At 40.7% G+C, this 27,565-nt stretch overlaps 1 protein-coding gene across 1 annotated transcript; it reads right to left on the bottom strand.

Moving 5' to 3' along the window:
- coch (coagulation factor C homolog, cochlin (Limulus polyphemus)) lies at window positions 1-27,565 on the bottom strand. The gene is made up of 13 exons (XM_072365872.1): window positions 27,523-27,565; window positions 16,692-16,848; window positions 15,824-15,957; window positions 15,060-15,131; window positions 14,161-14,217; window positions 11,200-11,347; window positions 10,515-10,618; window positions 7,114-7,340; window positions 2,094-2,208; window positions 1,640-1,783; window positions 1,400-1,556; window positions 692-786; window positions 1-420 (listed from the first exon to the last, which is right to left on the bottom strand). The coding sequence occupies exons 1-13, from the start codon at window positions 27,563-27,565 to the stop codon at window positions 248-250; spliced, it is 1,626 nt and encodes a 541-aa protein (XP_072221973.1). The 3' UTR covers window positions 1-247.

The raw sequence follows: 27,565 nt of genomic DNA, 5'->3' as shown, positions 1-27,565 counted from the left end.
GAACTTTGGCTTTTTTCCCTAGTTTACTCATTGGATTTAAAGTTTAATGTTGTTACACTGTGTAAAAAAGACAAACTTCTGGAACCTTTACTCACTGAAGTCGCTCACATATTCCCACTATAGTGCTCTGAGTGTGATGTGATATCAAAGCGGCTTTGCTTTCGATGTTCTCGGGTTAAATTCCAGCTAATGTATGATATTAATGATCCTCACTTACATAGAGGAACAGGCCTATGTATCGGTGTCCTCAGTTGTTCCCGGTGAAGTCTCTGCAGATGCCTCGGACCAGCAGGGGGATGAACTCTGTGAGGCCGGTGAACTCTCTGGTAAAGAAGGTATGGCTGTCCTTTGGCTCTGATGACATTGCTCTCAGGTCATCGTTGGGTGCCCAGGCCACGCCAACCGAGAAGATGGTAATTCCTGATGATTGGTGGACAGGAGAAGCAGCTGACACTATCTGCTATTGATCTGTCACCATTTTTTACCATTCAATATAGTTGATTTGGCACCACCTGTTTGTAATTTTAGCTGCTCATGGAATGGTATTTAAAAAGAAATCACCTGTGGCCCAATAAGAATTTAAATGATACACCTTCATTATCAAATAGATGCCTTTAAAACCATCCCATAGCCCAGAGAAACATGTGCAACAGGCTACAAACCAGCTGAGAAGGAAAGCTTTTACACACACCTTGACTCTGTGCAGTCAACGCTGGGTTCCTAACGTCGTCGTATGATTGGCCGTCTGTCACCACTATGAGAAATTTGTGATTCTGTCTTGGTTGCCTGCTGGATAAAAATAAATGCAATGAATCTTTAATCTTTAATCAACGTCCAGCCCTCCAAGACTTAATTTCACTGTTTTAATTTGATCACAGAGTGCTCTTATAGAACAGAAATCTAATCATTCTGAAGCTAAACGAATATTCTTTAAAAAAGCTTCACACATTCATCTGAATAAGCATTCATACACACAGTGGATATATATACACACATCAGTGAGGACAGTATCTGAGTGCAGCTCTGCAGGAGTTACTTTATAACACCTCTAAATGGAGAAAGCTTGTGGGAAAACAATAATCCTGCGGAAGGTTGTAAGAAGTTACCGATGAATTCAGTTTCCTAACCCTGGAGACATTTTTTTCCTGTGAGAAATGTTTTCCACTCTCCCAACTGTCCTCTGAAGTCTTTTATTTTTCCTGTGTTAGCAAATGTAAAAAACGTAATAATAGAAGATCGAGGAACAGACTCAGTGGCAGCAGTGGAGAATGTCGAAGGAGCACTTGTGGGAGTCTGACTTTCTTTATTATAGTGTTCGTCTTCCCTTAGATCCTCTGGAGCCAAACAAATGCCATTTGCAAATACAGGAAAAGTAGTGTTGGAACAGAACCTGTGTTACCCGAATAGGTTCTGGGTGGCGTAGCTGATGGCCGATCCCGTCGAGGTTCCTCCACTCATGTAGGAGATCCTCCTTAGAGCATTGATGGTTTCCTCTTTGCTGGAGTGGTCCAACAGGCCAAACTCCAGCCTCTGATCGTAGGTGAACTGCACCGCACCTGCATCACAAACACAGTCAGTCCGTCAGTCAGTCCGTCAGCCAATGGAGCGCAAACAAGTGCAGGAATATGGTGAAGCTGACCGATGTGAGCTCCCACATCTGAGATGTCAAAGCTCTGGGCAATTCCTGTCAGGAAGTCCAGGACCAGTTGGAAGTTTCTTTCACCGACACTGGATGAACCGTCAATGAGGAAGCCGATGTTCACAGAGTTGTAGCAGGTTTTACCTAAAAAACATATTAAATGACTTTTACGTACAACAAACTTGCATGTTTCTGGATAACCTAATTTAGTTATTAAAATGCTAACTGTTGTACAGTAACCCAACAATGTCCACAGAGACTAAATGAACAAAGAGGATGGGAAAAAGGCAACACTTTATTCTCATTTGGATGTTTGGCTGTGACATGAAAGTAGTTATATTTTTCATTTAAAAAAAGTCTCATTTGATGGTTGTATGATTTCTTTGTCATTCCTGGATTATTGTTCGCGTCTGTATATTGTTTTCAGTATTAGACAGATGTAGATGTGTCTTACTGCAGAGCAGACCGTCCACTGAGCAGAGCCTCTGTGTGAGAGGTCTGACATGTTTGATGGTGCTGAACCAACTGGGGATGGAATAACTGAAGAAACCATTATCTTTACACACCATCTGCAGTAAAAGAGGAAGAAATTCTGTCACCATCTTGAAAACTATGTTTGGTTAATCTTAAAACACCTGCTGTGACCCTATGTCAGCACAGTAATCACTTGCTAGTTAGGTTTTTCAATTCAATTCAATTCAGTTTTATTTATAAAGCGCCAAATTACAACAAATGTCATTTCAAGGCACTTGAATAATATAGTCTAATTCAAGCCAATTGGAATTCAATTCATTATAACCATAATCATAATCATAATTGAAATTACTTCCTTTTAACAGGAAGAAACCTCTGGCAGAACCAGAACCAGGAAGAAACCTCTGGCAGAACCAGAACCAGGAAGGGTGTCCATCCGCCTCGACCAGCTGGGGTTTGAGAAGACAGAAAAGAGGGAAAAGAGGGGGGAAAAACACCATAACACCATTCGAAGGATACCTGGCACTGCCACACCGGGGGGAGCACTGGTTATTTACACACAGAAGGGAAAGGATAACGAGACATAAGTGAAACACATAAGGGTGGGGACATGTAATCACACGGGGGACAGGGAGTGAACAGAGAGACAAGACTATCAAAAGAAGACAGGAAACTGACACATGGCTCTGACCCTGACATATAGCAGCAGAACTATGGGATGTTTCAGGGTCACTTGAGCCATCCCTAACTATAAGCTTTATCAGAAAGGAAAGTTTCAGCCTGATCTTAAAGGTAGAGAGGGTGTCTGCTTCCTGAAGCCAAACTGGCAGCTGGTTCCACAGAGAGGGGCCTGATAACTGAAGGCTCTGCCTCCCATTCTGCTTTTAGGGGCCTGATAACTGAAGGCTCTGCCTCCCATTCTGCTTTTAGGGGCCTGATAACTGAAGGCTCTGCCTCCCATTCTGCTTTTAGAAACTCTGGGAACCACAAGGAAACCTGCAGCCTGAGAGCAAAGTGCTCTGTTGGGGAAATATCCAACTGTGAGATCTTTAAGATATGATGGAGCTCGGCCATTAAGAGCTTTATATGTGAGGAGAAGAATCTTAAATTCTATTCTGAATTTAACAGGGAGCCAATGAAGAGAAGCTAAAACTGGAGAAACATGATCTGCTGTTAGATCTCATCAGAACTCTGGCTGCAGCATTTTGGATCAGCTGGAGGCTTTTCAGAGAATATGTGGGACAGCCCAATAATAAGGAATTACAGTAGTCCAATCTTGAAGTAACAAATGCATGAACTAGTTTCTCTGCATCACCCTGAGACAGGATGTTCCTGATTTTAGCAATATTACGAAGGTGAAAGAAGGCAGTCCTAGAAACCAGTTTTATATGTGCGTCAAATGATAAATTCTGGTCAAAAATAACTCCAAGGTTCCTCACTGTAGAACTAGAAGCCAAGGAAATACCATCTAGAGTAACTATATAACTAGACAATTTCTCCCTGAAGCGCTCAGGTCCAAAGAGAACAACTTCAGTTTTGTCTGAATTTAGAAGCAGAAAGTTCTGAGTCATCCAGGTCTTTATGTTTTTAAGACAGGCTTGTAGTCTGACCAACCTGTAGGTTTCATCTGGTTTCATAGATAAGTACAGCTGAGTATCATCAGCATAACAATGGAAATTTATGCTATGCTGTCTGATAATGTTACCTAATGGAAGCATGTATAAAGTAAAAATAATCGTTCCAAGCACAGAACTCTGAGGAACTCCATGACTTACTCCAATGTGTGAGGAAGATTCTTCATTTACAAGAACAAACTGGAATCTATCAGATAAATATTACTTAAACCAGCCTAATGCAGTTCCTTTAATCCCAATAACATGTTCAAGTCTCTGTAACAGAATGCTGTGATCGATCGTATCAAATGCAGCACTGAGATCCAACAGGACAAGCACAGAAACAAGTCCCCTATCAGATGCTAAGAGGAGATCATTGGTAACTTTCACCAGTGCTGTTTCTGTGCTATGATGCACTCTGAATCCTGACTGAAACTCTTCAAACAGATTATTTCTGTGAAAATTATCGAAAACAACCTGGTATTGCACACAGCTACTCCATCCTTTTGTTCTATGGTAGAGCCCTTTTCTGTAAGTTCTTCAGCTGAAGCACTTCTGAATCTGAACAAACTTTAGACTTTAAAGAGTATCTGTCAGTTTTGGTGTGGTATGGCTTTTCATACCTTTTCTGCAGTTAGTGCAGCTGAAGTAAAGGCTTTCCAGGAAGGCTTAGGAGATATTCTGGTTTCACAAGCCTGACATTTTTCTTGCAAAAGTACTTGATTGTTTAAAGCTGGATTGAGGCCACGAAGGAATTAGGCCACTAAAATCTAAATGATTTAATGTTCTAAAACTACCTTAAATGATCTGCATGAAAACATTTTGACACATGTGGATGTACCAAACTGCTATATGATACAACGGTCCGCATGCAAGAACCACTCGTACAAACATATTTGTTCTTAAGTTGTGCATACGAGTGATTTAAGATAACTTGCCGCATACACCATTTCTTTTGTATTTTAAGTTTTCTTGCAGCTACGAACAGAGTAATCCAGACCTGTCGTAGGAGTCACGTAAAATAGTCTGCTGTTTCTCTAATCAAGTTTTCTTGACTGATGGATTAGAATTACTTTGAAGATATCATAAATAAATGTAAACATTGTACCCCATAATTCTGCTTTTTATTTATTATCTATTATTATTATTTATTATTTATTATTATTATCCTCCCAGTGGGACGTGCCCGGAACACCTCACCAGGGAGGCGTCCAGGAAGGATCCTAACCAGATGCCCTCATCTGACTCCTCTTGATGTGAAGGAGCAGCAGCTCTACTCCGAGCCCCTCCCAGATGACTGAGTTTCTCACCCTATCTCTAAGGGAGGCCCAGACACCCTGCGGAGGAAAACCATTCCGGCCGCTTGTGTTCGCGATCTCGTTCTTTCGGTCACTACCCACAGCTCGTGACCATAGGTGAGGATGGGAACGTAGATTGACCAGTAAATTGAAAGCTTCGCGTTCTGGCTCAGCTCCTTCTTCTCCAGGACGGATCGGTGCAGAGCCGCAACACTGCAGACGCTGCACCGATCCGCCCGTCAATCTCACGTTCCATTCGTCCCTCACTGTGAACAAGACCCCGAGATACTTGAACTCCTCCACTTGGTGAAGGATCTCATTCCCAACCCGGGGAGGGCATTCCACCCTTTTCTGGTTGAGGACCATGGTCTTGGATTCTCATCCCAGCCGCTTCACACTCGGCTGCAAACAAGCTCCAGTGAGAGCTGAAGATCACGACCTGATGACGCTAACAGAACCACATCATCCACAAAAAGCAGAGACCTGATTCTGAGGTCGGCAAATCGGACACCCTCAACACCCTGGCTGCACCTAGAAATTCTTTCCATAAAAATTATTAACAGAATCTGTGACAAAGGGCAGCCCTGACGGAGTCAAACCCTCAACAGAAACACGTCCGACTTACTGCCGGCAATGCAGACCAAACTCTGACACCAGTCAGGCAGAGACCGATCAGCCCCTACCAAGGTGTCCGGCACTCCATACTCCCGGAGCACCCCCAAAGGACCCGAGGGATATGGTTGAACGCTTTCTCCAAGTCCACAAAACATATGTAGACCAGTTGGGCGAACTCCCATGCACCCTCCAGGATCCTGCTGAGGGTGTAGAGCTGGTCCACTGTTCCATGGCCAGGACGAAAGCCACACCTCCTGAATCCGAGATTCGACTATCTGACAAATCGTCCTCTCCAGTACCCCCGAATAGACATTACCAGAGAGGCTGAGGAGTGGGATCCCCCTGTATTGGGAACACACCCTCCAGTCAGCCGCCTCAACAATGGAGACACAGAACATGGCCCATTCGGATTCAATGTCCCCCACCTCCCCCGGAACATGGTTGAAGCTCTGACGGAGGTGAGAGTTAAAGCTCCTTCTGATAGGGGATTCCACCAAACGTTCCCAGCAGACCCTCACAATACGTTTGGGCCTTCCTGGTCTGATCGGCATCCTCCCCCACCAGCGGAGCCAACTCACCACCAGGTAGTGATCAGTTGACAGCTCAGCCCCTCTCTTCACCCGAATGTTGATCATCGAACTGTGGCCTAGGGTGTCCTGGTGCACATATGGACACCCTTATGCCTGAACATGGTGTTCATTGTGGACAGTCCATGACGAGCACAGAAGTCCAACAACAGGAAACCACTCTTATTCAGATCTGGGGGGGCCGTTCCTCCCAATCACCTCCTTCCAGGTCTCATTGTCATTGCCCACATGAGCATTGAAGTCCCCCAGTAGAACAAAGGAGTCTCCTGCAGTTGCAGGGCCTCCTCTAGAGGACTCTAAAATTTATGGTATCTTCAAAGTAATTAAATATACAATCCATTCGTCAAGCAAACATGATTCGAATAACAGCTATTTTACGTGACTCCTACGACAGGTCTGGATCACTTGTAAATTCTGTTTGTATCTGAAAGAAAACTCAAAATACAAAAAGTTCTCTTAAATCACTCATACGCACGACTTAAGAACAAATCTGTTCGTATGAGTGGTTCTTGCACGAGGACCATTGTCTTTCACATGAAATCTACATAAGCAGCAACTTCCAGTGGTGTTGTTCGGACACACTGACATGTCAATTAATGCTTTAGAAAGTAGCCTCAATGAAAATAATCTTTTAATATTTTTTTCTGTTTTTTTTTGTTATTGACCATAGTTTGAGTCTAACTTTTACAAACATTCCTGCTGCATTCAGTGACAACTAAAAACTTAGACAAACTTCCTAGTCAGTGACAGATAATTGAATGAACTGCTTCCTACTAAAATATAACCAAAAACCCATATAATATTAATCTGTACCTATTCAAATAAAGCAAAAGCTTCATCATAAGTAAATATTTTTGTATTTAGACAAATGTAAATAAAGTTCAAACCTTCTTCATGAAGTCTTTGTCTCGCACCATGATAAGCTCCTCAGCTGCCGGTTTGGACACAGACACCAGGAAAACATTGATGCCAGACTCTCTGGCCAACATGGCTGCCTGCTCCACATCATCAGATGGCCAGCCGTCAATCACAACCAATATCACCTGAGGATGACCCCGTCTCACCCCATTGCCCTGGGTAAAAAAGGTCTCCGCTGTGTGCATGATAGCTTTACCTGAAGAGGTAAACAAGGCAATCATTTTTTTAATATTCATTTTAATTTTGTTCTTTTGCCATCAGTTTTATATCTTATTAAGAAATAGAGAAGCCACTGTATGTCTGTCTTTCTATTGTTTGCATGTTTTGGTGGGATCTAATCCCATCCTGTAAATTTGGGTATGGGTTAGGGTAGGAAACTCCCTTCTGTTTCTAGCTCTAACATCTTACGCCTCACAGATATTTCACCAATTGATGAGAGATTGCTGCAACATGCTGTGCATGCACATGCATTTTGAGGAAGCATTGCATGGTAATTGTGTCGAGTGGTAAAGTTACAGATTGCGACCAATCTGAATACCTTTAGTCTCACCCTCTACACCCAATAATGTAAAAGAAACGATGGTGTCTACAAAAAAAGCAAGAGACTGTCTATAGAGTGAGTCTTGTTAGTTTTCTATGAGCTACTGCAGAAACATGGCAGCTCAACTTGAGAAAGGAGACCTACTCTTCTGCAGATATAAAGGATTCATCTTGAAATAAGAATAACACAACAATGTTTGTATTTATGTAATTTGACATGATTATAAGAAATGTTATGAATATTAATGTGTCGTATTTAAATTAAACCAATAAAGCCTGCTAAATCACACCTTCACTAAATAACTAAATGTTATATTCAGTCCCAACATTATGCAACCCTACAAAATCACATTGTATGTTTTCTGCTCTGCGCGTTATAAATAGTTTGGAAACGGTAGAAATCCCTTAAGACCCTCTTTTATCTGACCTTTTTTCTTGTAACTTTTAGCGTTCACAGCATATAAACAAAAATTTCATTATATTTGTGTGTCTATCAGAAAATTATTTTACAACATTTGAAAAATCGGATAATACGTAATTTATTTACTTTATTACCATATGCTAATACAGCAAAGGGCTGCTACCCAAAATGCACTCCTACACAAGCTGATTATCTTGTTGACAGAGATACAGCATCATTGCAAACACCATTTGATAATGTTGCCCCTCTCAAAAAGAGGGTAATTACTCATTGGCTTATTGGTTTAATTCATAAATGTATAAAATATAAATTATAATGTAGCTATGTCTCTCGGCTGGCCTGGGAACGCCTCGGGGTCCCCCCGGAAGAGCTGGAGGAAGTGGCCGGGGACAGGGACGTCTGGGTTTCTTTGCTCAAGCTGCTGCCCCCACGACCCGACCCCCGGATAAGCGGCAGATGATGGATGGATGGATAAATTATAAATATAAAGCTGATTTGAAAAAGTTGGAGTGGAAGTGTAATTTCACTCATTTTGAAGAATATCTCCTAGTGTGCAAAGATAGTGTCACGATCATGCTTGGCTGTGTTGTTTTGCTGTGGTTTCTGAGTCTAAGGTGGGGCTGGGCAGGTTTCCTGGGGCAGAGTCTGGATTGCTTCTGCTTCCACACCTTTTCCTCATCTGCCCTCATCAGGAGGATCTTCTTTTAGGAGCTGCAGGAGCAACCAGTCTTTGCCAGATAGTGGTAATTAGGCCAACTCCTGTGTTGCATTGGAAGTTAAAGTCCTATCTCTGACCTTGCCTTCTGGTTTCCTTCAGCGCCGTTTCCTTCGTCCACTCTCCAAGCCTTGGATTTCTATGCCTGGACTGGCATCTATGGTTACCCTCATCCCGCCAGCCTGTTCCACATACCTGCCTGCTCGCCCTGACACCGACTCAGAACCCTTGCACCACAGCCAGCACCTTCCCCTCTACTTTGGATTCCCTCCTGGATCAAGTAAGGACAAACATACCCACTGTCTGGGTAAATTCCTTATTCAGAACCTCACAAACCATCTCCCTCCTCTCCGAGTTCCACATCTACCCGGATCCTCCCTTTGGCTTTCAACACCCACCACTTGTAGATAAACTCTGTTCTAACTCTTCTCCCTGAGTCCTGTGTCTGCTCTTGGGTCCGTTTTTGTGAGGCAGCTTGTGGAGGGGAAAAAATAACCACACCAAAACCTCAAGCCCACAATAGCTAAATCTAAACTGTAAATGTGTTTTAGACCCCATCCCAACCAGACGGTGAAGGATGGTTTCCTATTTAAATATCTACCTACCTATAATATCTATTGGCTATGTAGTGAACCCTTCCATTTGACTTCATTATTAATCCGGTGTTGGCAAATTCTGTCTTATTCACCTATATTCAATAATAAATCTCCCCTTTATTTTTAAGATTATCTAATATATATATAGTTTATTAAACAATAGATCTTTAATCCTTGTAAATCATTTGATTGGTGATCCTTACGTCATCCAAACTGATTTTCACAAACATGAATTTTTAACCATATCCACTATTAGTCTATATGAAACTTAGTTAAAAGGTTGCAAGAGTTATGAGCAAAATCAGTGCTACGGCTGAGGATTGTAGCTTTTCTGCAGAGTATCGTCAATAGTCTCAGAAGTGAGGGCAGAAAGCTGTATGTACGTACTACATAAAACAATGGAAGAAGCAATCCTGATAACTTGCTGGACTTTTGGCAAGTGCTGCCAAACAACAATGCAATAAGCTAGTGCAATGGCTTCGAATGATTAGAATCTGCTGAGATGAAATCAGTTTAGAATGATCATACATAGAATAACATCTTTTTAAAATATATCTTATCTTTATTAAAGATATGCTTTATAAGATATTTCTTTCTTTTTCTATATGATGTTTTAATGCCATGAAAAGCCATATTGACACAATTGACTGTTTTTTCCTAAATTATTGACGATCTTGTGCTGCTGGGTAAGGTCTGTGTGCTCAACACTTAAAGTGTACCCAATTTGTGCCCTTTGTCAGCTGTGACCCTAAGAAGCATTTGTGAAATGGAGGGATCTTTGCTAATGTTTTGTAGGTCCTTAGGTGTGTGTGTCCTCTTATATGTTTAACATATGACTGACTGTGGAGACCTGTAACAGGAGAACATTTGATCTGTTCTCCGCTATTTCAAAGAGACAGCGAAGAATAGACTAGATAAGAGATCACATTCAAAACGGATTGAAAACTTACTTTTGGTTTTAAAGTCAACAAGTTTAACTTTGTCTTTCCAACGTATAAATAATACAGAATAAAATACAGTTGTTTGTGTGTGTGTGGCCTTGTGTGTCCATGTTAAGTAAAAAACTATGGACCTGGCAGGGATTGACGTATATATTACCAGTGTTGGTATCTCCTCCCAGGTAGGCCAACTTCTTGATAGCAAGTAGCATCTCTTTAGGCTGAGTGTAGTTGGTCAGTAGAAATTCTGTCCGAGGAGAGTCACTACACACACATATATGAAGCCATATTCAATTAAATTGGATTTCAGTTCTATACATTTCAGGGCACTTCACTAAGAGAAAAACCTAACAATTCCCACTGAGCAAGAACATGGCAACAGTCGAGGAAACCTGCAAAACGCGACTCAGAGAAGGGGTAATCTATCTTAACTATTTAGGGAGGCAGTGGGTGAGAGAGCGAGAGAAAAAACAAACATTGAGCAGGCTGGTAGAGCCAGAAACTGCTGATCAGACGCTTCAGCTCATGAAGCAGAGATGCAGGCAGTTACAGAAAGAACACCAATTACAGATGTAAGACATTTTAATGATATTCGGTGGTGTCATGCATGCATTCTGAGCCTGCGGCAGCATTATTAGGGGATAGTTGCACGATCATGCTGAGCAACACAAACATTTCAAGTCAAGATGTAGTGACCAAGAAAACAATAATCACTTCAGACGTAACAGAAACAGTCCAAATGTGCTGCAGTGTGAAACGATTTGTATATAGTGTTCACTCAAACGGCTGTGACGTTTTTAAGGTTTGTTTTATGAGTTCAATGTCATGCATGTAGTATGACTGACCTGGCCTGTATCAGGCCGAGATGAGGCCCTGCAGGTCCCACTCTCAATGCTGCTGTTAGTTTGGCTACAAAGTTCTTCTGAAGGTTGAACCTTCGCTTCCCAATGTTTCTACTGCTGTCGATCACCATGGCAATGTCAATCTGACAGTCTGCCAAACAGAAACAAACACATCCTTAAAAAATGAATAAAATCATTTTTAGACTTGGCAGAGCTTCATTATGAAAGTAGTTATGTGTCACCAGAGCCTTTGATTTTCAAATACCAAATATTCATATAGACAGGAATCAGAATTCAACTTCAGTTCATTTTCATTGTTCAAATTTTCAGAATCCAAATACTACATTTTAATTTATACATTCACGGGAGTGGATTATTGACTGAATTATGCCGCAACTTTGTGGACTGTGTGAGAAAATGCTGAAGAGCTTCTGCTGCTTCTAACTGTCTCTGAGGGAGACCGTCGCACTTGTAGCCAAATTCACTGCACAGGCGTTGTCTTTAAGTCACTTTAAAAGAGATTTTGTCAGATGACTCTGTGGTTATATCATCATGATGTCATTAGAGAAGAGTGACAGCCTGGAAGTGCATTAAGCAACCACAAGTTGACATTTAACAAACAATCTTTAATGAGCTGATTTTCAATTAGCTTCATTTCACACTATTTCGATTTGAGAAATTATGAAATCCTAATACTGATGTTTTTCCAGCATCATGTAAATGTGCTTAGAGCTAGATATTCAGGATAAACATCTGGGGCACTAAGACAATCAGTCTGTGTTGGACGACTCAAACCAGCATCCATGTGATGCCAATGCCTTCTTCAGTCTCGCTCCATGGTTGATGTCAGCAGGCCTACATTTACTTTAAATTCATTTTAGTTTCGTCTTTGATTATTAGATTTCTTGTTAAAGTTAGTAGCACAACACTGGCAAACTACGTCAACTAGAAAATACAGTTCCTTTTTATTTTCCAAGGTTGTTCATCAGTTAATTCAGTCAGCATTACTGTTCTTTTTCAGACAAGGCAGACTTACTCTGAGGACCTTGTAAGTTACCGACACAGGTTTCAAAAAGCGACAAGCCACGTCAGTGCCAAAAAACTGCAATCCGGATCTTCCAAAATAACCTGAGAGCGGAATCCAGATGTTTTAATAGCAAACCCTGAACATTACAACCCTCATAAAGTCAAAATTTCCTGCAGAACTGTTAGACTGCATTTTTTTGTTGTTCATAAGTTGAATGAATAAGTAGAATGAAAGGCAGAGCCTTCAGTTATCAGGCCCCTCTCTGTGGAACCAGATCTGGTAAAAAAAAAAAATCCTCACATATAAAGCTCTTAATGACCGAGCTCCATCATATCTTAAAGATCTCACAGTTGGATATTTCCCCAACAGAGCACTTTGCTCTCAGGCTGCAGGTTTCCTTGTGGTTCCCAGAGTTTCTAAAAGCAGAATGGGAGGCAGAGCCTTCAGTTATCAGGCCCCTAAAAGCAGAATGGGAGGCAGAGCCTTCAGTTATCAGGCCCCTAAAAGCAGAATGGGAGGCAGAGCCTTCAGTTATCAGGCCCCTAAAAGCAGAATGGGAGGCAGAGCCTTCAGTTATCAGGCCCCTCTCTGTGGAACCAGCTGCCAGTTTGGCTTCAGGAAGCAGACACTCTCTCTACCTTTAAGATCAGGCTTGTGGTTTCCTGTTCCAACAGGTATCCTTGACGTTATGGTGTTTTTTTACCCCCTGTTTTCTGTCTTCTCGAGGCGGATGGCCACCCTTCCTGGTTCTGGTACTGCCAGAGGTTTCTTCCTGGTTCTGGTTCTGCCAGAGGTTTCTTCCTGTTAAAGGGAGTCGTTCCTTTCCACAGTCCCTCAGGCTCAGGACAGGAGATTGGACTGAAGACAAGTTTCGGTGCAATCTGTTAGTTTTCTTAGCTAGGATATTGAATTGGCTCTGTATGTATGAATTGGACTAATTTTGAATTTAATTAATTGGATTTCATTGGATTATGATTACAATGAATTGGACTCCAATTGGCTTGAATTGGTCGGTATTATTTAAGTGCCTTGAGATGACATTTGATGTAATTTGGCGTAAAATTAAAAATTAAAACTTAATTGAGCTGAATTGAATTGAATTCAAATACAGAAACATTATTTAGTAATCATATTTATCCAAAAACACCATATACAGCTGATAACTAGTAATTACCATTTCACTGTACAATAGTGAATAACTACACAGGAAATTATTTTGCACCATCGCCTCACAACAGAGGATTCCAGGTTCGATCCCTGCCTGGGGCCTTTCTGTGTGGAGTCTGCATGTTCTCCCCGTGTATACGGGGGTTCTCTCGGGTACTCCAGCTTCCTCCCATCGTCCAAAAACATGCTGTTAGTTTCATTGGTGTCTCTAAATTGACTGTAGCAGTGAGTGGTTTTATGTCTCGTTTGTCTCTGTGTGGCTCTGTGATGGACCTGTCCAGGGTGTACCTGCCTCTCAGCCAATTACAGCTGGGAAAGGCTCCAACCACACCCCCACCCCAGCAACCCTGACTTGGAATAACTGGGTAAAGAAAATGAATGAAAATAAAGCCTAATTTTAAAGCATAAAATGTGGTGCTTGAAATTCAAAGGCTTTTAAGATCTGGTGAGACACATTTACTTCCATTCAGCATCAGCAGAACTTAAGAAGAACCTGGCAGAAGGAACACAAGTTAAACATTTACTCCCTGATTGACTAAACAATAAATTAAAAAAACAAAATGATCTAACTTTTTAAATTGTATTCAACATTTTCTTTCATCAGTTGTAAAGTGGAAGTTCCATTAGCAGACACACTGCTAAAGATAATGGGGACTTTCACAAAAAGTACATTAATCAATGGTAGAGTTAATCAAGGAGAAGAAATCAGTTTCCTAAATTTCAAAAGCTGGTGAAACGGCAGGATACTTCACTGAGCTGTTTGGAATTACCCTGGTTTCCTCCTGTCAGAGCTTTCTTCACAGATGGCTTCTTGGACACTTTCTTTGCTGCAACAGAACACACACGAGTTTGCACTTGTGTCTTTTTGTGACTCCTTCTTGACTTGATGTATTCACACACAAAACACATACAAACAAGATTCTCAGACATAAAAGAAACTGAAAAAGATTTGAATATGGTGTGAAAAGAATTACTGGGACATTTTGGTGTGTAGAATAACTTTAGAGGTAGTTACACATAACACATCGTATCTTTTAAAAATGAAAGCATTTCAGTCATTTTTCCTCTCTACCAATAGCTCTCTGAAAAGTCTCCAGCTGTCCCAAAATACCAAAGAAAGAGCTCTGATTGGAATTAGCAGGAAAACTTTAGCTTGTCTTCATTGGCTTCCCCTGAATTCCAGAAGAATTTTAAATTCTACTTCTTACATGTAAAGCTCTTAATGACCAAGCTACATCGTATAAAAATCACATAACTCCATATTTCCCCAAGACTGCAGGGTCACTTTTGGTTACGAGAGTTTCTAAAACTAAATTTTTACAGATAAATAGTAACCACATGTCATCAAATATACAACAGATGGCTGTTTAAAAAAAAAATGCAGCCGAGGTAAGTAGAGACCCTTTCACAACCAAACAGCCACTATCTGTAGTCCACAGGACCCACCAACACAAACACACATCTTCTGTCCATTTGGACACTTATACAATGAATGGACCAAGCTCACAGCTGATTTCAGAACAGAAGTGGAGGAATAAACCAAATTATACAATAAAACTAGGTACTGGACATTTTGGTGATGAAGAATTTATGTCACTAACAGATACAATGGGGTCTCACTGTCTTGAGCTGAACATCCAGGCGCCTGCAGCCTGTCTGTTTCCATTACCTGGTTGTGCAGCTGCAGGCAGGGCTGTAGAATTGGTCTCACTCGTCAGCTCCAGTGGTGCATCAACATTTTCTGGATGTTTAAACAGAAAACACAATAAATATTCATTATTTCATAAATATAACATTATGTTGATCCGTTAAGACACACATGCTGATTCAGGTCTAATTGGACTGATTAGATACATGCTAAAAGCATTAACTGTGAAATGCTACGGTACCATCTAAACCACTGATTAAATCATGACTTTGTCTTTAAGCTTTGGAAAGGAAAGCTGAAAGACAAACTCGTTACGCTCAGTAAAATGAGATTTGATATGTTTTCCACTAACTTAGCTGTAGAGTACGTAATGCTATATTGGAGTTTCTGTAAACACAGGTTTACTCCTTTTAAATCATTTTCATGGCAAAAACAAGACAATGATAACAACCTTGAACATTTTTATGAACAACATTTAGAAATCTGAATAACTTTACAGTTATTCAAGAACACAGAAAAAAACACATCAGATAAAATATAATGTTTTGTTAAAAATACTTTTCCCTTAAATATCCAAACATGAGGTAAAACAATCTGTACTCATTGTCATCACACTGTTCAGGTAACAATCCTGTGACATTTCCACCAGAAAGTGACAAGTAACAAGTTACATTTAGCAGACACTTTAATCCAGAATAGCTCCAGTTCTGCCCAAACACAACTGATGTCAGTGTCTTAAATCTAATTCAACTAATCAGCATTCAATCCCGACAATGACCACCTACCGGAGAGGCGGAACGAGCTGCTCCAGTGAGACAGGGCCTGTGAGTGGATGCCATTGGCATACGAGCTCACATAGTTGTGCTGTCCCTTCTGCTTATGAACTCTGACATGGCCCCCAGATGGCCTCAGGAGCCCCCTGCAGGACAAAAACAAAGTTTTACAAAGCATTAAACTTTGAGCTCAAACTAATAATCCAAGTTTAGAAAAAGACAGCAGATAAATGATAACCACAGACATCAATTATGTCTTTTCTTTTTCACAAAGTTCAAATTTGGGAAGACAACTTACAGCTGTGTGTGCAGTTGTGATGCTTTTTAAATAAAAGAAATTAACTTGATGATTAGTGATATATTTCATCATATTGGCCTGGCTGCAGCAGGAGGATCATGTTAGCATGAATGAATCAATTGATTTGGTGCAATATAAGGGAAATTTAGTTGAACTGAACTGATGATCCAAAAGTGTAGCTTAGATTTGTTATGTTGACCCTGAGGCTTTTCACAGGGAGAAGAGGAAGTGCTGATCAAAACACTAAAGGTGAAAAAAACAATACAATATATAAATAGAACAAATCTATAACATTGGAACATGCACTCAAGATAAAGAATAATTGTATGAAAGAGAAAGGGGTGTTTGGGTGAGGTTCAGCAGACAGCAGGACAAACACTGCTCACATGTTACATCTTAGTTGGAGAAGAGTGTTTAATTCACATTTTCAAAAATTCTACATTCAAAACTCAGCCCCTGATCCAGTCTGACAAGCTGCTCTGGAAGTCACCATATATGTTTACATGTGTCATCCAACAGCATTGCAAACTTCAGTACCAGTACTCTTCACCAACAACAACAGGTTAGAAGGGAAAATCCTACCTGTGCAGAGCAGCTCCACAGACCGAGGAGATGGCAGCATAGACTCCAGTCCCAAATACAGACACTCTTAATTGCATGCAGTCTGGTGGACATAAAACCACGACATAATTCTCTTTCAAGTCCGTTCCCCGGGTCTCACAGGCCACTGGATATGCACCTGAAAACAAAATATCATGTTGTTGAAATACTAAATATTTACAAGCGTATGGTTGAAACAAACATTTGGTAAATTTAGTTTAGTTTATGGTTAAATTATTTAAAATTAACAAAAATTTGCATCATTATCATTAAAAAATAATTAAATACAAATGACTAAAAAAAATTTTAATCAGACAAAAACTGAGACAGAAGAAAAATGATCAAATAAAATGGAGGAAAGAAAGTAAACGTATATTGATCAGTTATTTAGACATGAATAGGAAATGACACAAACCAAGAATATCAAATAAATTTCTTTTCTTTTTTTTAAGAAAACACATTGTGCCCTTTAATGCCAATTTTTTAAAATCTTATTTCATCTTGTTGAGATGCATGAGACAGGCTTTGGTCAAAGTTCCTGTTTAAGCACAGTGGGTCTTGTCTCAGCCTCATTTTCACAGCTGCCTTTTTGTTGAGGTCAGCAGCTACTCCCTCCTTCGGACCTGTTCCCTCTTTGTGGCTCAGTTTCTTCAGAGTGAAAAGTGGCTGCTGCACATTCACAGTCTTTAGCTAACTCTGCTGGAACATTAGCCTCAGATATAGTTTATCCACTGGGCTCTTATATCCTCTGAGGCTGCTGCTGGATGGATTACTCCGTGCTCTGTGACAGTCGGCTAACTTCACATGCAGTTTGCTATGCTAGTTTTGTGCAACAGGGCAGGATATTTATCAGATTTTGACAACGTGGACGACGACTTTGAGTACGATGGACGTTCTTACCGGAGTGAATAAGTTGTGCTGCAGCAGTGGGCGTCGATGACGTCATCCCAGTACACGAGTGCGTAGAAAGCCCTCTATAAGCCCCCCGATTGCCACCAATAACAACAACACAGCAGCTCTGAGCTAACAGAGCTATAGCACACGTTCATTCATTCATTCTTCTTAAAGTTTTGGTGAAATAAAGACAGATAATGCCTTATTTAGAGGCTGCATCCTCTAAGCCCCGTTCACTCCGTTATATGGATCTCCAGTTATCTAAATATCTTCTGAAGGACGCCGACTTTCACCAAACAGTTCTCGATGAGTAGATGAACATATTTCATGCCAGAAATAAGGTCCAGGTTTAAAAATATCAGAGTTCCCCTTTAATAGAAGAGGTTAGCATTTTCTTGATCTTGACATCAAGACAGAAGTGTGAGGCCCCTAAACCAAGCAAGGTGCAAGAAATTGACAATACACAACATCGAAACATCAAAAGTAAGCTTATACACTCTCTACCGGCCACCTATATATTGCAGCTTGCGTACACGCAATGTTCAGTTCCGAGGAAGTGCACAACCAACACACCAAACATATGCAGGATAAGCGAGGCAGCCATTATAGACACGCATACTCGTAGTTAATAGCAAGCATATTTGAACATTGATATTGTATGTGCTGCCAAGAACAGAAAAGTTATTTTTCCCTTTACCTTTAAAGGATTTAATTGGCTCGATGCACAAACACTGTCTACACACAAAAACATGCTATGTACGATGTACAGTATGCCTACAAGGTATAAGGGAAGAATGGCTGGTGAGAATGTGACATTTCATGCATTCTTCAGACCACATGTACACATGTTTTTAGAGCAATTTAAATGCGAGATCAAGAAGTGGAAATCAAAAAGGAGGTCTCTTTTAACCTTAGCCGGCGTCAAAAGAAAGCTCTAGTGCTGTGGAAGACATCATATCTCATTCTTGAACATACAAAATCTCATCCTTCTGTCCTCAGTGACTATAGACCGGCTGACTTAACACCCCGCATCATGAAAGTCCTGGAGAGACTGTTGACCTCAGTTTAACACCTTTAAGGACCCAGTAGTTTCCTAATCATCCTGGGGTTGGTGTTGAAGATGCTATCATATATTTGCTTCTGTGAGCCCACTCTCATCTGGACAAAGCAGGAAGCACTGCGAGGATCATGTTCTTTGATATCTCCAGCACTTTTAATACAATTCAGCCTGCACTCTTATGTGAGAAACAGCAGTCTAGATTATTAACTATCTCAGAAACAGACCAAAGTTTGTGTGTCGGAGAAGATGGTCAGCAACCCAGAGCACCACAGGGGAGTTCTGTGATCTCCAGAAATATTCTCTGCAGTTGTTTGGCACATCAGCGATGGACTAGAAGCTGATTACAGGGAATTGGTCGATCACTTTGTGGCATGGTGCGGAAACAATCACCTGATCTTAAACATAAATCTGTGATGGAGAGTGTTGTCTGCTTTGCAGCCATCTATGGGGGCAGCAGCATCAGAGCTAGTGACACAAAGAAACTGAACAAACTGATGAAGAAAGTTGGCTCTGCAATAACTATACATAACAACAGCTTACGACCAATAATATTATTTTTTTTAAGTACCGCAATATCATAATTTCCATTTTGAAATGTATCAAATATTTTCTTTTAATTTAATCATCAAATCTTATCATCTTATCATGAGTTTCAATTAATTTCATTGTCAATTCAATTTTAAAAAAATTTCTGGAATCAAATCTTATTTCTTCAGTACTGAAGGACTGCATATGGTATGTAGCTGGATGCTAGAAGCAAACGCACAGCATGTTTTCCATTCTTTCTGACTGCATCCATCCCAGAACAAAACAGCTCCAATCGCTGATCTTTTGGTTTCACGTGTCATCCATCCCACCAAGAAACTTCCACATTCAAACCATAACCAGCGACAAAGCCTTATGTCCTAAAATATACTGGGAAATGTAAATAATATCTTAATTCTTATTCACTGGAAACCTTCCTCTATTTCCTTTGTACCAATAGCAGCTAGTTTTGGTCTCCTAAATGTCAGGTCTCTCACTAACATTTTTTTGTGATTAAAGATGTTACTGTTACAAATAAGCTGGATGTTTTCATAATCACTTAGACATGGGTGTCACCAGAGGACCCAGGCCTTCTGGAACTTGTCTGGTTTGGCTGTCTTGCAAAAGTTCAGCCTTAAAGTGGGCATGATTATTTCCAGTAATTTAATTCTTAATCCTGTGTACCTCTAGATTAGTTTGCACCCATCATAACTCAAAATAGTTTTAGAATAAGGGAGAGCTTTCTCCTGGGGTAAGCCTGGAGAAGGGCTTTGGGGGAAGTATCCTCTGATTGGTTGGATTTCTGGAGACTTGTCGGGGTGGGGCGGGGGTGAGGATGTTGGTGATTCCTGAACGCATTACACCGGTCAGGACGGTACAACTCATAAACAAAGAAGAAACTTTGTAAAACACCTCAAATCCAACCATACATGTTCCAGGCAGAATCAGATCCAGAATATGAAAGTGAGCAGCACAACAAACTGCCAATATAAAAATTACAGCTGATGTCTTTGTTTAATTAAAATGCTTAAAATGACCTGCAACTGTGCATTATGGATGATGTCATCTTTCAGTTCCTTACCGTGTTTTCACCCGTGTGAATAGATGTAGATTTTCAATTAATTTCAACTTATTTATTTAAAAAGTGCCAAATCACAACAAATACAACCAAATTCAAACAAATTACAGTCCAATAATGGGTAATACAATAAGAAAGTAATACAATCTTAATCCAATCAATTCCATCCATCCATCTGTTTTCTATACCCACTTAGTCCACTTTAGGGTTGAGGGGGGCTGGAGCCTATCCCAGCTGTAATTGGGCGAGAGGCAGGGTACACCCTGGACAGGGTGCTAGTTCATCACAGCGTCAAACAGAGACAAACGAGACAAACAACCATGCATGCTCACACTCACCCATGAGGACAATTCTGAGTCACCAATTAACCTAACATGCATGTTTTTGGACAGGAGTACCTGTAGAGAACCCACACAGGGAGATAAAAAAGTTGCCTAGCTAAGGAATCCAACAGATTGCACTGAAACTTCTCTTCGATCCTGAGCATGCACGAGGCAACGAAAGAAGAAGAAGAAACCTCTGGCAGAACCAGACTCAGGAAGGGTGGCCTCGACTGGTTAGGCTTGAAAGGACAGGAAAGAGGGGACAACAAGCACCATAACACCAAGCCAGGGATACCTGCTGAGAGAGAGAAACACAAGTTAATGACAACAATAATACCATATGTACATAGAAAGTAAAGAGAGCAGAATGAGGGGAGGTGCATCATGGGAGGTCCTCCAGCAGTCTGGGCCTATAGCAGCATAACTATGGGATGTTTCAGGTTCACCTGAGCCATCCCTCACGAAAATCTTCATTGAAAAGTTTTTCAATTTTTTCTTCATTGAAATCCTTTTGTCCATACTCTCTAGCATGGGCATCACAGGGAGAGCACACTCCTGGTTTGAATCATACCTCACTGGTCGGTCATTCAAAGTATCCTGGCTTGGTCACACTTCTGCAGCGCACCACCTCGTCACAGGGGTCCCCCAAGGTTCAGTACTGGGACCTCTTCTCTTTGCCATATACACCAACTCACTGGGACAGTTCATCCGATCACATGGCTTCTCATACCAATGTTATGCTGATGATACCCAGTTCTATCTGTCATTCCCACCTGACGACCACACTGGTCTCCCAGCCTGTGCTGTGAAACCTCTGCAGATGGTCCAGAACGCGGCGGCGCGTCTGGTCTTCGATCAGCCTAAAAGAACACCTCCCCCCTCTGTTCATTGAGCTCCACTGGCTGCCCTTAGCCGCCCACATCAAATTCAAGTCCCTGATGTTAGCTACAAAGTGCTTAATGGAACGGCTCCCATCTACTTGAATGCTCTTGCAAAGGCTTATGTCACAACTTGGTCCCTCCGTTCGTCGCAGGATTGTCGTCTAGCAGCTCCTACACCACGCCTAAGACAATCCAAACTCTGTTCATGTGTCGTCCCACGATGGTGGAATGACCAGAACAAAAGCGCTACCAGAACAGGGGCGTCCCTGTCTATCTTCAAGAAACTCTTGAAAACCCAGCTCTTCAGAGAGCATCTCCTATCCCAGCACTTACCTTGTACTTACCTCCCCCCTCTATCTCTGCACTTTATCTTTTTTGTACTCAATATGTTCAGTGCATGGGAGGTGACAAATGCAAACTATGGATGCTTGTGTGAATGAGTCAATGGGCCTCATGCAAGAACATTTTTGTATTCTTATTCTAAAATTCTCTCACTTTTTTCGTATGAAGGTCTCGTACGAACATGCCACGTCAGATTCCACAAACGCTCTTAACTTCGGAAAAGTATGTAAACAACCTGCGTAAATGATGAATGCCACCCATGCGTATTTAAGTGCTTGTGCCCGAGGATAGTAAATTTGAATACTCCAAGCCCAAAATAATACCATATAAGGCTATGCTTCCTTTCTCCTGTGCCAAGAAGTGTTGAGTCATGAGAATTGCATCAAGGCGCAACTTTACGGGCTATGAGGTTGAAGTTCTGCTTTCAGAGATCCAAAAAGGAAAATCTGTCTTTTTCAGCAGGAATGGGAAGCAATTACGAGTGCTGTTAATTCCGTGTCACCTGTAGTTCATAATGTCACCGAAATAAAGAAGAAATGATTTCATATGACAATGGCTTGAAAAAATGTCTCGCTATAGCCAGGCGCTCGATGACTGCAACTAAAGCCGTGCAATCAGTTGTTGCCTCATCATGATGGTACTTTGATGGGGCGGTCCATAAGGGGTGTCTTCCTAGGCTGCTTCAGGTAGTGCGAGATCCTCATTCATGAATGAGCTGTGAATGAGTCCAGTTCAGAGTCTATGGACAATTATCCCCAGTACGTACCTGTACATTTAGGCTATGGAAAAATTTTCGGTTTATGTAGTCAGCCTCCACAGGTCCAGTAGGGGCCTGGATGCTTACATGGGTACAGTCCAGTGCATCGATAACATTGGGGAAGCCTGAGAGAGATGATGAACTTAATGCAAATACATCAGCCAGTAGGTTGTTTTACATTATCGGCTATTGTTAATGTGGAGCAGCAGTCTGAAAGGACCTTTCCATAATTTTTCTGAGTCTGGTCCTGGGTGGGCGTAGGTCAGGTGTTTGTGAAATGTGGGACGGAGATATAATAAGGTATCAATTAGTTTAAATGAATATCATGTTCTTTTTCATTTAATTTCATGTTCAGTACTTGTATAGTTGCGTTTCTTTAGTTGCACTGGCACTGACTGATAGATTTATTGATTTTTCGAAACAGTGAAAGTGGTGATATGATAACCACAATTTTTGTTTTTTTTATTTATACAAGACATGAGTTGCGGGAGTGTAGAATTCTAACAGATGGAACTTTCTTTTGGGAGTTTCAGCTGTAAGAGGGGTAATTGACCAATAAAACCCTTGTAACCTTCTCATGCATTTGAAAGGCCAGCTCTACACTCTCCCTCTCAATTTCAATAGTCAAAAGCATAGACTTCTCTGGGAAAACATAATTGTGCCTGTTATATAGCCCAATACTAATTTTGAGACCATTACCACACTACTAAGCTAGCCCATTAGTCTTAGGGGAAGAGCTGCTAGCCAGCTAGCTTATTGTTAGCTTTGATGTTAGTTGTAATGTTATATCCTCATATGTAAGTCGCTTTGGATAACAGCGTCTGCCAAATGCATAAACATAAACATAACGAGAGACTTTTTATGCCCTTTCAAAGCTAACATCATGTGCCTGCAAGATGACCTTCTCTAGATTTTGCTGATGAATCCTTGAAACAACATAAAACTGGCAAACAACCTTTGACGTTTTGTCTCTAACTAGTATCTTTGTCAAGCCTTCTTCAAGAACGAAACTACTGGAAGAAGTGGTTATAGTAAAGACAATCTACGTCCAACTGTCAGAAATCTACTGAACTATCGTCACTCCATTGCACTCTTTTGTACAATGAAGAACAGAAATGCAAGGATTATGAAGACTGTAGGTGTTACTAGGTAAAAGAAAAACAGCATTATAACATCACCTGTCAAGACATTTACTTTGGACCAGAAGGGGCAGCTTCTATCTCCTCTGATTTACAGTCTACACAGAGCAGAGGGAGAAATGATCATGATTGTATACTTTTCATGAATTTAAACTTGACAGCAACTTCATCGACAGCCAAATGATAATGCTATCAGTGTCTTTTTCTCCCCAAACTTTATTTGTAATGGCAAAAGTATGTTGTTATCTAGTCGCTGGTATCACGTGGTACCGTTAAGCAAAACAGAGTCAAACTGGGCAGGAAACCGAAGTTGCGAAGCATGGTCAGACCCCAGGCACTCCAGGGCAATTTTAGGCCCAGTAATTTGCAAAACAAAGGTTGCACATAGAAATTAAATCTTTCAAAAAGCTTTCAACTATATATAGTAACATATACTGTATATAGTATATATAATGGACTGTGGAGTTAATATTGTTTTCACAAAAGATGGAAAACTTGCAAGATTTCTTGCAAAAACGTGCAAGAAATTATTTAAGTGAAACAAAATACTGTAAGTGTAAAAAATAAATGGCAAAAAGAACTTGCATACAGTTTACTGGTAGATGATTAGGAAGAAATGTGTTGAAATATATGCAAAACTACAAATTCAAATTTCTGGAAATAATATTTATCAAAGATTACTGAGAGGGAGGCAGAGCCTTCAGTTATCAGGCCCCTAAAAGCAGAATGGGAGGCAGAGCCTTCAGTTATCAGGCCCCTAAAAGCAGAATGGGAGGCAGAGCCTTCAGTTATCAGGCCCCTAAAAGCAGAATGGGAGGCAGAGCCTTCAGTTATCAGGCCCCTCTCTGTGGTACCAGCTGCTAGTTTGGGTTCAGGAAGCAGACACCCTCTCTACCTTTAAGATTAGGTTTAAAACTTTCCTTTTTGATAAAGCTTATAGTTAGGGATGGTTCAAGTGACCCAGAAACATCCCATGATGCACCTCTCCTCCCTCCATGTACATATGACATCATTGCTGTCATTAACTTGTGTTTCTCTCTCTCAGCAGGTGTCTCTGGCCTGGTGTTACGGTGCTTGTTGTCCCCTCTTTCCTGTCCTCTCAGCTCCCAGCTGGTTAAGGCAGATGGACCCTTCCTGGTTCTGGTTCTGATGGAGGTTTCTTCCTGTTAAAAAGGGAGTTTTTTTTCTTTTTTCATTGCACGCTCAGAACAAGGGATTGAATCAAGGAGAACTTTTGATCCCATCTGTTGGATTCCTTAGCTAGGCAACATTTTGTTCAATCAACATTGTATATATTGGATTCATTTGGATTTTAATTAATTTGATTTGATTCTGATTGTATTACGTTGAATTGGATTGTAATTGGCTCAAATTGGACTGTATCTCTGTGCCTTGAGATGACATTTGTTATGATTTGGTGCTATATAAATAGAACTGAACTGAACAATATGTTAATATGATATTTTCTTGGTGTGAATAAGCATACCATTATCAGGTAGGTGCTCCTAGACTGATTTAAAACCTGTGGCTATGTTAACTTACCTAGAAATAAATCTTGAATCAATCCTCATGATGCAAGTCGTTTTTCTTAATATTTTATATCATTTGTTATGTTTATTCTGGTATTTTCCTCTTTTTATTGATAAATAAAGTAGATTTTTGTAAAATTTAAGTAATATTAGGTGTAAAAAAAAGATTTAAAAAAAAAGTTTTTCCAATTGAAATGAGCTTACCAGCTGATGCTTAAAAACAGTTAATTAATGTCTTAAAGTATAGCACACCCAGGATTGTAATGAGGTGCAGAAAAAAAACTTTTAAAGTCTCACTTATGCAAAAGTCAAAACGATATTCAGTTGTAATAATCCTTTCCAGAGTGCCAGAAAGTGTGACTAGTTAGTTTTAACAATTTGTCAATAAAATACTGACAGTTATTAAGCAGAGTATATTTAGAAATATAAAAAATACTCCAGAAAAACCAGGAAAGGCCAACAGGATTAATGATCTAGCTTAGAAAGAGGGATTGCTGTTACATACCAATTAGGAGAGTCAATAGTTTGCTGAAATAAAACCAGGATTACTGATGTTCACTTTAAAAGGGTTGTCAATGGATAAGAGGAGCTTTTATTCTGTTTAATCTATTAGACCAGGGATGAGCAACTGGCCCTTAGATTAATCTTTGAAAATTATAAAAATGTGTCCTCTTGGCAACTGATTCAGTTGTAATGACACAGCTGGCCGCCACGTCCACGCTTCCTCCAGGTCTTCTCCACCAGTGAGGAAGAGACGAAAGAGAAAACTTGATCGAGAAAATTGTGTTTCAGGTGAAATGGGAAGTAGATTATCTGTTCATAGAATTTAAAGGCAAACCTTTGTGCTTAGTCTGCTTAGTCGATTTAAGTTGCCACTACAACACCTTGCACAAAGCTAAATACAAGAAGTATACTGAAGCTGCAAGGACTGCAATCTTAGCTGACCTCAAATCAAAGTATACAAACAACAGCAACTTTTTACCAACCACACAGGGTCTGCACTCTAAGTATCTTATGCCATTGCGCTTGAGCTCGCTAAATCAAAGAAGCCCCTGTCAGATGGCGAAATTGTGAAGAGGTGTACTATGGAAATGGCAAGAGCTTTTGGTGACGATAACCTGGTTCAAAACTTTGATACAGTCTCATTGTCTCGTTGCAGTGACTCGCAGAATTTTTGACATTCACAATCATGTCGAGGGGAAGCTGAAAGTTATGCAGGACTGCAAGTACTTCTCCTTGGCCTTGAATGAAAGTACAGATGTGACGGATGTCAGGCAGCTGCTGATTTTTACAAGAGCTGTATTAGTTTGTTTGAAGTGCACGAGGACTTATTGAAAATGGTGTCTTTGCATGATACAACCAAGGGCACGGACATATTCAACGCTGTCAACAGTGTTGCAAACATGTATGGTGGCTTGGACAAGCTGTCAGCTGTTGTTACGGATGGAGCACCCACGTTGCCAGGAAGACACCTGTTTCACAACAGAGTGGAGTGAATGGCCCTATACTGCACTGTATCATACATCAGGTGAGTGAGTATTAGTTTTGGGATTTTAAGTGACATGCAGGATAAATATAGTTTAATTTTAATGGATATTTCATTTATCTACAGGAAGCCCTCTGCGCCAAGACACTGAATATTAGCCATGTTATGGATTTGGTGATTAAAGTAACACATTTCATCCCCCAGAGTGACTGAGAAGTAACCAAAACTGCTAAAAATATAGCTGAGGTTTACCAGTGAGAAGCAAGGTCAAGGGTTAGAAGACATCTCAAATCACCCCACAGCACACATGCATCACACAGTTGTGCAACCCAAAACCCGAGATGCAAAATAGGGTGCACACTGGAAGGGGACACCGCCATCTGAAAAGCTCTGACCACCACCACTGGGAGCTCAGCCTCTGAAACAAGAAGACACTTAACAGGGAGCACCTTCAAACTAACGATCAACATTAAACACCGTGGGCTCAACAGCTAAGAAGAGGCCTCCCTCCAACAGTGAAACAGAAATAAAATGAAAAGAAATGCAAATAAAATAATATGTTAACTAGGAATGCACCGAATAGAAAATTTGTGACCGAAGTCAAATAAAAATAAAACGCTTGGCCGAATACTGAATAATACCGACTACCGAATGTGGTAAATGTTGCATAAATAAAATACAAATTGTAGACAAGTAAATGTTTGACGTTAAACTGCATCCAACCTGGAGAGGGATGGGCGCCGCCAGGTTTAATTGCCCAAGACACGCCACATGACGACAACTACAGTTTCACCCATACCGGCTCGGTCGTTGCCCAGGTCACCAAGGACCGTGCCTACCAT

The sequence above is a fragment of the Leuresthes tenuis genome, unplaced genomic scaffold, assembly GCF_036924035.1.
Source record: "Leuresthes tenuis unplaced genomic scaffold, fLeuTen1.0.hap1 SCAF_15, whole genome shotgun sequence".
Classification (NCBI taxonomy): Eukaryota; Metazoa; Chordata; class Actinopteri; order Atheriniformes; family Atherinopsidae; genus Leuresthes; species Leuresthes tenuis.
Note: the sequence above shows the minus strand (reverse complement) of the source record. Positions and strands in the feature narration are given on the sequence as shown.

Coding starts and splice junctions, on each gene's coding strand:
- coch (XM_072365872.1), bottom strand. CDS start 27,565: ATGGTAGGCACGGTCCTTGGTGACCTGGGCAACGACCGAGCCG. Junction 16,849..27,522: donor CCTGGGCAACGACCGAGCCG/GTATGGGTGAAA, acceptor TTTTGTTTTCAG/GTGCATATCCAGTGGCCTGT. Junction 1,784..2,093: donor AGTGGACGGTCTGCTCTGCA/GTAAGACACATC, acceptor TATGTTTTTTAG/GTAAAACCTGCTACAACTCT.